This window comes from Agelaius tricolor, unplaced genomic scaffold, assembly GCF_023055355.1.
Source record: "Agelaius tricolor isolate 1412-34295 unplaced genomic scaffold, bAgeTri1.0.p SCAF_33, whole genome shotgun sequence".
NCBI classification, from domain to species: Eukaryota; Metazoa; Chordata; class Aves; order Passeriformes; family Icteridae; genus Agelaius; species Agelaius tricolor.
The window spans coordinates 3026928-3037960 of record NW_027269293.1 but is presented as its reverse complement, the minus strand read 5'-3'; the positions used below and the strand labels follow the sequence as shown (position 1 = coordinate 3037960).

Below are 11033 nucleotides of genomic sequence, written 5' to 3'. Positions count from 1 at the left end.
CCCTGCTTCAGCCTATTTGATGTGAATTTCAGAATATAGGAAAGGTTTTTTCCTGCCCCCAGGGAGTGTTCAGGCTGTCCTGGAGCACTCCAGGATCACTGCAAGCCCAAACCAGCTGTGGGCTCAGGGCCACAACTAAAAGTTCCAATTGCAATGCCAAAAAAAAACAAAAACAAAACAGATTCAGGTCCTTGCCTTAGGTGCCCTGGCAATTATAAATAAATAATAATAAATACTTACACTCACACCCACTCTTCCTGTATCCCACAGGATTACAAACAAAGCAGAGCCATGCTTCTCCCCTGGTTCCAGAGTCTGAGGTTTGGGGTGGGACCCAGCAATGCCACACACAGCCCAGGATGGTGGCAGTGCCAACACGTGGCACTGGGAGCACTCCACAGCTTCAGGGCTCTTGCAAACACAGACTTGGCTGAGCAAACAAATGTCCTGACCACCAGAATGAGAGGGAACCGAGGTGAACAGGGTTTGGCTCACAGGCCATGTCATTATTGCATTTAAAATGTCACATTATTTGGAGATATGGCAGCTGTGGGAGCTGGGAAAAACCAGAGCAGGCTCATACCAGGCCATTTCATTTCCTCGAGTATGAAACCTGATTTTCACATTGTGTCTTAACAGTTTGTTGTTTTGGCAGACACTGAAAAGGTCAGTGAAAATTCTAAGGAACTTAAGAGTTGCAGGAGCACAAACCATTCCCCCCATTCATAAATAAACACAGTGAAAGATTTTACATCAATTGAAAATGCTGCATCAGATTTGCTGACAGTTTGGGAAGTGGCACCCACTTACCAGCCTGGCACAAACCTCCAAATCCCTGAAAATCTGATCAGAATAGAGAGAGGCAGAGACCAAGAAGCAAGCAGCAGCACAGAGAGCAAAAATGAAATTCAGGGACCCAGCTGGCAGTGTCCTGGCTTCCACCTCTCCCCTGGAGTCTGAGAGAGAAGGACTGGAGCATAAAGGAGGTCACAGGTGGCTTTGAGACTCAGCTCTGGAAGAATTTTCTTGGCCTATTTTCTGCGCCGTTGCTTTTTTTATTCAGCTTTTTTTGCCTTCCTTTTCCTGGTGCCTTCGTTCAGCTCCTCTTTGGACTTGGCAGGAGGAGGAGGAGGGTGGGAAACCTCATGGGAGGCCCCGTGGTGGTCGTGGTGGTGGCTTGGGTGCCCACTGGAGACAGAGCCAAAGAGGACTGGGCAGATGAGGTTTTCCAGCGGAGCAAAGGGTGAGGAGTGGGAGTGAGTGGCTGTCATGAAAACCTGCCAGGCAAAAAGGAGCACTCAGAGATCCCAGAGAGCAGGGAAACCCTGCCCAGTGAGCATCCTCCTGACCCAGAGAATGTCCCTGCTGCTGCAGCACTCGAGGCACAAGGAGCTGCCTGTGTGATGGAGAATTTAACACTGAATTTCCTGAGCAGATCCTACAGGCAGGGAATCCTGTGGTGGCTCAGGAAGGTGAATATTCCCACTTTAGGTTCTGGCTTTTGCTGCTATAAACTTACCTTGCAGACTATCATGAACATGCTGAAAAAGAAGATGAGGTTGGCTTCAGAGATGGGGAGCCAGTGAGTCTGCTGCAGGGTGAAGAGGACTGTCCCATACAGACTGGCCTTTGTAGGGCTGCAAGAGAAAGAAAGAGGTTTTCTGCAAGGTTTGCACCCAGCCCTGACTGGGTCTTTCATTCCATTCTTCACCTGGCTGGGAATTTCCAGCTTGCTGACTTACAAGGACATATGAAGAATTTCATTTGTTTCAGGCTTCCAGACCCCACGCAGCAGCTGCTCAAAGTTTGACATCAAGGCCACGCCAGAACCTGGGAGACAGAGAAACCTGTCAGAGCTGGAGCTGCCACAGCAGAGGGCTCTGGATCCTCAAGGGGACAAAGGGTTCTGGACATTCTCCCCAAATTTAGAAGTTAGCCTAAGCCAACAGAGCAGGGCAAACGCTTCCCTGACTTTCTACCAAGTGGATCCTGACTCAGGGAAAAGGCATTTGCCTCTTGCAGTTACTGATGCTCAAGTGCTTGCTCCAAGCACAACCTTAAAGGAAAACTGACAGGCAGAACCCCCTGAAAAGACCCAGGTGAGGTCAGAGAGCACAGGAGAAAGAATAAAGAACTCCTGACTCCAGCTCTTCAACCACTCTGCAAGGCAGCACAAACACCTGCATGGTGGGACCTGAGCTCACATTTCCTGAAAAATCCCTTCCCCAGGATTTCTTCTCCTGGGAAGCTGAGAAGCCTCAGAGAAAAAGGAAAACAATATTATCTGATTTGCCTCTCCTGTGTTTGGCTGCTTTGGAATGTGGTTTGGACATTGTTTACCAACAGGTGATTGTTTGATTGGTTTCATGTGAATTGTTTTAATTTAATGACCAATCATGGTCAGGCTGTGTTGGAACTCTGGAAGAGGTCACGGGTTTTCATGATCCTTCTTTGTAGCCTTCTGTCTGTATCCTTTCTCTATTCTTTAGTATAGTTATAGCATTGGCATGGCATAGCATGGCATAATATAATATAATAAATAGAATAAATATAATATAATAAATATAATATAATACAGATATTATACATTATAATAATATGATTATATTATAATTGTATATAATATAGTATAATATAATTATAATTGTAATATGTTATATATAATATAGATATTATATATTATAATAATTACATTATAATTATATATTATCATTATGTTATACATTATAATATATGATAAGATTGATATATGATGTTATATAATATAATAGTAATATTTATTATATATAATATAGATATTATACATTATAATAATATAATTATTGTATTATAATAATATATAATATAGTATAGTATAATATAGTATAATAATTATAATATTATATAATTGTAATATTTATTATATCTAATACAGATATTATACATTATAATAATATAATAATTGTATTATAATAATATATAATATAGTATAATATAGTATAATGTAATATAATAATTATATTATATTATAATTGTCAAAATATGTTATATATAATATAGGTATTATATATTATCATAAATATATTATAATTATATATGGTTATGTTATACATGATAATATATGATATAATTAATATAATATACTAAATATAATATATCATAAAATAATAAATTAGCCCTCTAAGAACACAAAGTCAGACTCCTCATTCCTTCCAACATCGGGCACGCAACCCAACACCCACCCCCTCCCTGCTGCTCCTCCTGAGCTGCCCCCAGCCCGTCCCTGCAGGCCCTGGGGCCTCTGGGGTGTCACCTTTGAGCCATCCCGTGGCCATCATGACGAACCAGCCGTGGTGGTAGAGGTGGTGGGCGTGGTGCACCCCGGCCGAGATCTTGCGCACCCGCACCACCTCCTTCATGGCCACCAGGATGAGCTTGACGGGCAGGAAGCTGACACACTTGTAGAAGAGGTTCATGGGGCAGAAGAATGTCAGGTACCTGCAAAAAGAGCACGGGTTGGTTCTGATCTGGGATGTGCAGAGGGTGGCAGATTGGATAATGGCGAGTGAAGGAGAAGGAAAACCTAAAAATAAAATATTCCTGATTTCAGAGCTAATCCTGAGAGGAAACCAGCATGCAACAAAGCCTCTCTATAGCAAGAGCTATAGAGCCCTCAGTGACTCAGAGAGCCCTCACTACTAACACTCCATCTTGAATAAAACCCAATAATTTTAATTCAGAATTTTTTAGAAGTTTGTGTCTTGTATGGTCCAGAAGCATCAGCTCATACAGAACAAGAAGCTACATATACTGAAATGATATTACAGACAGAGGACAGATTTCAAACACTCTTTTTTTCCAGAACACTGCCACATTTTTCAGCCCTGGAAGAAGATATTTCTCTTTTTTTCCTCAAGTATAGAAAACTAGATGGCTGAGGGATTTACTCAGAGACTTCTGTTTATGAAAACTTCATTCCCAGTGTTTCCCAGCAATGCTCATTCTGCCAGGCAAAAGCACCTACAACCCACACACACTGGGGAAGTTAAAGCTTCATTTGTGCCCATTTCACCAACACAACAAATAAAATGCCCCCAAACCCTCAGGATGTGCCCCCCCTTGCCCTGTGTGGGATCCGTGGGTGCTGCTGCTCCTGGCTCAGCAGTGGCTGCTATGAATAGAAGTGCTCCAGCCCAGATAATCACAGCATTAGGCAACTGGGCAGGGAAACTGGGAACCAGAGCCAGGAGTGCCTCAGAGACAGCCTCAGCCCACCTCTGCTGTCCCCAGTTAATCCCAGTGGCATCAGAGCTGTGTCCCAACATCTCCCCCACGCCTCCCTGCAGCCTGTGCCACACCAGGAGGGCTGCAGGGCACTCACCACACTGCTGTGGCCAGGATGACACTGGAGTTGTGGCTGAAGTAGGCAATGGGTGCCTCTCCCAGCAGCAGATCAGCCAGGATGTAGCTCCCAAAGCAGTGGAGCATAGCACAGAGCCAGGAGGCAAAAGGGCTCCTCCGGGACATCTCCACGGCTCCTGTGGAAAAAATTGGGAATCACGGAGTCACCTGTGCTGGAAGGGACCCTCTCAAGGCCATCTCAGTGAGAAGATGGATCTAGCAATGAAGCAGGAACTTCAAGGCCCAGGAAGAGAGAGGCTTGAGGTGCGTGCTCTCCCACAAAGCAACTCAAAGAAAAGCGCTCGTAAAACAAAATAGAAAAGTGTGAAACCCAAACAAGCACCAGAGATGGCCAAGAAATGATCACAGCCTGCAGAGCCCCCAGAGGTCTCATGTGAACAGAGTCATTAGAAGTTTATGAACTGGCTGAGAGATTCTCTCCTTTATTCTGCTACCATAAAGAACATTTTTTTTCCCTTGAAATCAATGTCTTTTTACAGTCTAAAAATAAAATGCATACTGGTACCATTCTCTCCACTGCTTCAACCTAGGTGCCCTCAAGAATTCATGAACAATCTGTTCAGCTCTTTCATTCATAAGATAACCTGCAAAAATAGAACAGGAATTCTTAATCTTTATTTGAGAGAAGAGGATTTGAGGGTTCTACCCCGCTCCTGTACTAGTCTGGAAATACTTTGTGGTCTCCTCCCACAATCTGCTATGGCCTTTTTTTAAACTCCTGTAGCAATTTTCATCCACCTTTGCACTTTTTCAGGGAAACCTCCCAATAACATCAATTCTGGGAGGTTCTTTCATCACCTTAAACTGCTCCAGAATTTTTTGTGCAGCATTTCAGATACAAAACTCTGTCCAGAGAGCAGACAAAGAGTGAAAATGCTAAAAACATTATATCAACATGATTACCTGGTACCCCTCAAACAGCAGTAAGTGGATCAGCATGAGCCAAAGCTGTGAGTGCCCAGGCCCTTCCATCCTCGGGGACATTTGAACCAGCTGAAAACACAGCGGCAGCGAGACAGCTGCAACAGCCGAGACACGAAACTGGTTCTATAGGAACCTGAGGTTTAGCTTGAGGCTTAAATTTAGTAACACTTGTTTTTCCTTGGCTCCACGAAGCCATGCTGTCTCCAAGGGGGAAACAGGACGGTTCTGTCCTGACACTGATCCCCAGCCCATAACTGTGGGATGGGAGCACTGCAGGAATCTGGGGAAAAGCACACCCCGGCCTTATCCAGCCCCAAGAGGATTCCTGGGCTTGCATATATTTAAAAGCTATTTTTGTGAGGGCTGCCTGTTAATTGTTCGGTTCAGGGCTCCATGCTGGAAGGCAGCTGGGAGTGATCAGGCCTGGAAAGGCAGCACTTGTTTACAGGAGTTTAACAGGAACAGCGTGTGGATTGTACGGCTCGGAGGTCACACAACACGAGGTTTGAAAATCATTCCCGAGCCCGGGATTGGTTTTCCCTTCGGTCACTGTGCAGCTACCGGGAAACTGCTCAAAACAGAGCATGAGGAGTGCACGCATTGTCAAAAACAGAGGGAAAGGGGCGTTTGGAGAAGAGCGCGGCACAGCCAGGCTGTGACAATGGCAGAAGGTGAAAGCCAAGGCACAGGTCTATCGATCTGTGCAAGATAAGCCCAAGAGAACAAACAAAGCAAGGTCAGTTATGGTTCCTGAGAACAGCTCAGGGCATGGTCCAGAGGGTGGGAAAAAACCAAGGTTTTACTTCCAGCCCTTTTGTATATAAATAGGAGGAAGGTACTGCCACAAAAATATTCAAGCCAAGGGATTGGCCAGAAACGCAACTCTGAGTCCTGGGGTGGCAGCCAAGTGACCGAACTGAAATACCTCAATGCTGCCGGAATCCAGCCTTAAATAAAATCCAGGATTATTTCTCAAAATCAGAGTCACGGGTTCGCGGGGGCCTTTCCCGCTTTATATTTAGGCACAGGTGTCGGAGCTGTGACATGGCCTGTGACAGGCGGCAGGGCAGAGGCACGGGCAGGTGTCGGGACCTGTTGGTGCGGGGCAGTGCGTGCTCTGTGCCGGTACCGGAGCTCCCCCCGGGGCCCCCCGGCCAAGGGCCGCACTCACCGGGCTCGTACTTGAGGTAGAGGACGGAGATGATGAAATAGGCGGTGTCGAACAGCGGGAACACCGGCAGCGCGGCGAAGGCGGCCGCCAGCTCCCCGAGGGGCAGCGCCTCCGCCAGATCCATCGCGGCCCCGGAGCGCGGCTCTCAGTCCCCGGTTCTCGGTTCCCTGCCCCGGCCCGGCAGCTCCGTGCGGGAGCTGCGGGGGATGCGGGCGGAGCGGCCGGCGCTGCCCGGGCCGGGCCGCTCGCTCCCCGCGGTGTCCGGGCGCGGAGCCGCCGCCGCTGCGGAGCCGCCGCGGGGAGCGCAGGCGCCGCCGGCCGGGGCAGCGCCCGCCCCTTCCGCTTCCCCTCGGCCCCCGGAGCCGCCGCCGGAGCCATGATCGGGGACCTGCTGCTCTGCGGGTACCGGGGCCGGGAACCGGGGGCGGCTCGGCCGGGTTAGCCCGGCCCGGCTGTGCCTGACCCTGCTCCCGTCTCGCTTCTCGACCCCTTCCCCCTTTCCCGACTCTTCCCATCCCCGTTCTCCCTCCCCGACCCGCTTCCCCGGCCTCACTCCCCTTCCCCGTCTCACTTTTCCCGTTCTTTCCCCTTCCTGACCCTTTCCCCGTACCCCTTCCCCGACCTCTTTCACTATCCCCGTCCTTACTCCCCTTCTCTCTCCCTCTTTTGCTGTGCCCGTTTCCTTCTTCTTTTGCCTCGTCCCCCTTCCACCGTCCCAAACCCCCTCTTCTCCGTCCTCATTCCCCTTCCCCGACCCTTTTCCCCCTTCCCCATCCTCATCCCCGTCTCTCCCGCAGGACGCTGCTGGTGAACGCCGGTGCCGTGCTCAACTTCAGGCTGTGAGCGAGCGGGGAAGGGCGGGCAGGGGAACGGGAAGGGTTTTTTGGGGTTCACCTGCCTGACACGGCCCCTCTGCCCCGCAGGAGGAGGAGGGACACGGAGGGATTCGGAGAGGAGCCGAGGGAACCCACGACCGGTAACGGAGGGGATGCCGGAGCCAGGAACAGGAACGGGCTTTGCTGGAGGAAATCCTTGGCCAAAACACAAGTTTTCCACCCCTTTTTGTTGGATGTGAATTGCTGTGGGGTTGGAATAACTGGTTTATTAACTGGTTTATTAACTTGTAAACTGAAATGAGAAGAAGCACACAAAAAGCACATTTCTTTCAGCATTTTTGAGCTGTAGGTACCTGTGCTATAAGAGGTAACACTCAGCTCATTCCCTGATCGCCATTTCCACGTGGATCCACCTGTGTTGCTCCCTTGCAGCTCTGTTTGCTGGTTAAAAATCCCAAAAAGCCTTTTCTGGTCTTCCCTTTTTCGTACTGTGACCCCTTTTTATAATTTTTTGGTGATTTTGCCACGTCTCCTTACAGAGCTGCACTGAACAGAGCATCCATCCTTCACCTACAACCTCAAATTTCAATCTGAATTTTTGGTTGTGGTTTTTTAATGTTTTTTTTCTTTTCCCCCCTCTCAGAGTTGCCTGTGATTTTTCAGGCAGCGCTGAAAATGTGACTTTTCAGGTGTGTTTTTCATATCAAAAGCTTCTCCTCTTGGATTCTAGGTGACAATATCAGAGAGTTCTTGCTGAGTCTCAGGTATTTCCGAATCTTCATTGCCTTGTGGAATATCTTCATGATGTTCTGCATGATTGTGTGAGTAACCCTGTGCATCTTCTCCCTTGGTTACAGAACATCAAATATTGGCACTTTTCTTGCACATAGATCTCTTTGCACATCTGTCTCTCCCACTCGATTTTTTCCATAATTCTTTTTCATTTCAATTCTTGATTTCAGTTTTCAAATATGAGTTGATCTCATGGGGGTTTTTTGCTAATGTGGGCACCTGTAGTGCATGAAAAGCACCTGTGCCAGCACCAGGCAGAGTGCTGGGAGTTGCTCAAATCAAACATCACCTGCATTGAAATTTGGGGATGGTTTTCATTTTTGGGTGGGGTGGAAACCCACCCATCAAATTAATACAATTAAATCCGCTTTGCAGTGGTGTGGCTGTTTCTAATCTCATTATTTTTATTTTTTGCAACCCCCAGGTTATTTGGATCTTGAAAGCCACTCATGGACACATTGGAAGAGACTTTTGGCTGGGAACCAACTTTTCTAGAAATAAAAGATTCTGCTGCTCTCCAGCTGCAGCCCCAGGCCCGTGGGGAGCTGGGATGCGCTCGTCCCCTCCAGGTTCCTGCTCTGCCAGGGCTTGGAGCCACAACCTTCACACAAATGATCTCAGCTTCACTCAGAGAGAATTTTGACTTGGTTTTCTAAGCTCAGAGTGAGAGCAGGGGAGAACTGGAGCCAGTTTTAAACCTCTGCCTCACCAGTCCCAGCTGGGGCTGTGCCAGCTCGAGTTACCCCTGTCCAAGTCACACTCCTGAGCTCTCAGTTTTGTGTAAAAGTTGAGCAGAGTGTTCTTGTAACTTCTCACTATTCCATTTGTTTTGTTGGAGGTGTAGAAAAGGAATGTTCAAAGAAAAAAAAATGCCGTTCTCACTTTCTCCCTGTTTTTCCAGAAAAAAAAAGCGCTTTTTAAATTAATATTTCAAAGAATTTTTTTTCTCCTAAGCAATATGTAAGGGATTTTGAATGGGGAAAAATGGCAAAAATAATTCTATAAGCCAATGTTAAGAGATAATTTTGGAATAATCTTGGATTTGGTTGAATAAAGTTCTATTTAAGGGTAAAATATATATTTGATGCCATGTTCATTCTGTTGCAGGAGTAATTGATTCTATATTGGTGTATTTTGGGAAATTGTAGCTATTCCTGTAGTCTGTCTGGAGTCTTGTGTTATTTATATTAAGTTGGGCTTTTTGACCAACAGCTTTTCCCCAGAATCACCAAGATCATTTAAGAGAGTGAAGTACTGAATATATTTCAAATCAAACTGTAACTTGTTAGTGGGGCTTCCATAGCTTCACTTCCTTTAGTTGTTGAGGAGAAAGAGACCTGATTTAAATGATTCCCCCTGGCACAGGTTCTAGGGAGTATTTTGAATTTTACCTGGTAGTGAGATGCAAGTGTTGGGCACCTGCAGCATTTTACTTGAGTCACCCTCTTGGTTGAACTGAAGTTTTCACCTTAATGGAACATGACAGGGGAAGGGTCATTTGAGAGAGGCTGTAATGACCCCAGAAAAATGTACAGAAAGGCTCCTTCAAGTGTGGTTTGAGCCATCCAGAAATATGTACAACCTTTGGTTAAACTTAAACATATTCATTGCCTGTAATTCTGGTATATTTTAACCCTTATGTGATTCTTTAGAATGAGACCAAAAAAAAGTATACTGCCTAATACAATACAGGGATTAAACTAGTATAATTCTTGGAAAACATTTAGTGCCTAATCTTCATTAAACCAAGTGTGAAGAGAAGGGTGGATGTGGCATCACTGTGTGTGTGTGACCTGCTGGACACCCCTGGGCTCAGCTTTGAGCGAGGGGGGGTTTATTCTCCTTAGAAAAATGATGACTTCATGATCACAGGGAGTTCCACTGCTAAAGGAATTCAAGCAGTTTTATCACCCTGCACACACCAGAGCGAGCTGTCCCCACAAGACTTCAGTTGTGCAAAACCTGTGATTCAGCTGCTTAAAATAACCAAATCAGAAGTCAATTTTGAGCTGCTCTTAAATGCTGTGAACGACTTTTAAGTGCTTTGTTGAGGGGACCACAACACCCCTCACACCTTCCTGTGCCCGCAGGGGGTTTATTCCCCTTATTTATTTCCATTATTTATTTCTCACCGCTGGGTGCTTGGTGAGGGTCCACTCTCCCCCTCAGGGCTCCCTGCCGCAGCGCCCTCTCCTCCAGCTTCTTCCTGCTGTCCCCATGTCCCCCAGCATGGCCCCTGTCCCCTCAGGGGTCCCTGTTCACTGTCCCCATGTTCTCCAGCATGGCCCCTGTCCCCTCAGGGGTCCCTGTTCACTGCCCCCATGTCCTCCAGCATGGCCCCTGTCCCCCCAAGGGTGCCCGTTCACTGCCCCCATGTCCCTCAGCATTGCCCCTGTCCCCTCAGGGGTGCCTGTTTGCTGTCCCCATGTCCCCCAGCATGGCCCCTGTCCCCTCAGGGGTGCCTGTTTGCTGTCCCCATGTCCTCCAGCATGGCCCCTGTCCCCTCAGGGGTGCCTGTTCACTGTCCCCATGTCCTCCAGCATGGCCCCTGTCCCCTCAGGGGTCCACGTTCGCTGCCCCCATGTCCCCCTTGTCCCCTCAGGGGTGCCTGTTCTCTGTCCCCATGTCCCTCAGCATCGACCCTGTTTCCTCAGCGTTCCCTGTTTCCTGCCCTCATGTCCTCCAGCATCGCCCCGTCCCCTCAGACGTCCCTGTTCGCTGTCGCTATGTCCCCCAGCATCACCCCGTCCCCTCAGGGGTCCCCATTCGTTGTCCCCATGTCCCCTCAGGGGTCCCCATTCGCTGTCCCCATGTCCCCCAGCACTGCCCCCTTTTCCCCTCTCCCCGTGTCCCCCTTTCCCCCCTCACGGCGCCCCAGCCCCGCCCCTCTCCCCCGACGGCGCACGCGC

At 48.1% G+C, this 11033-nt stretch overlaps 2 protein-coding genes across 3 annotated transcripts in view; one reads left to right on the top strand and one right to left on the bottom strand.

The window, feature by feature from the left end:
* TMEM38A (transmembrane protein 38A) overlaps positions 1–6625 on the bottom strand; it is a 7350-nt gene extending 725 nt beyond the window's left edge. The window contains exons 1-6 of the mRNA XM_071452180.1: positions 6497–6625; positions 4361–4517; positions 3293–3477; positions 1743–1830; positions 1520–1637; positions 1–1277 (exon numbers count right to left, since the gene is read on the bottom strand). The exon at positions 1–1277 is cut by the window's left edge and continues 725 nt beyond it. Of these exons, the coding sequence (XP_071308281.1) occupies positions 1056–1277; positions 1520–1637; positions 1743–1830; positions 3293–3477; positions 4361–4517; positions 6497–6620 (894 nt within the window). The 5' untranslated portion in view covers positions 6621–6625 and the 3' untranslated portion in view covers positions 1–1055. The remainder of the gene's footprint in view (positions 1278–1519; positions 1638–1742; positions 1831–3292; positions 3478–4360; positions 4518–6496) is intronic.
* A 149-nt stretch (positions 6626–6774) lies between these two features.
* SMIM7 (small integral membrane protein 7) lies at positions 6775–9202 on the top strand. Of its 2 annotated transcripts, XM_071452181.1 has the most exons (5): positions 6775–6898; positions 7294–7335; positions 7420–7472; positions 8063–8153; positions 8549–9202. In XM_071452181.1, the coding sequence occupies exons 1-5, from the start codon at positions 6873–6875 to the stop codon at positions 8562–8564; spliced, it is 228 nt and encodes a 75-aa protein (XP_071308282.1). In that variant the 5' UTR covers positions 6775–6872; the 3' UTR covers positions 8565–9202. The 2 variants fall into 2 exon arrangements, with proteins under 2 accessions (XP_071308282.1, XP_071308283.1); XM_071452182.1 differs by lacking the exons at positions 8063–8153; positions 8549–9202 and having other exon boundaries at positions 6825–6898; positions 7420–8056.
* Positions 9203–11033: the final 1831 nt, after the last annotated feature.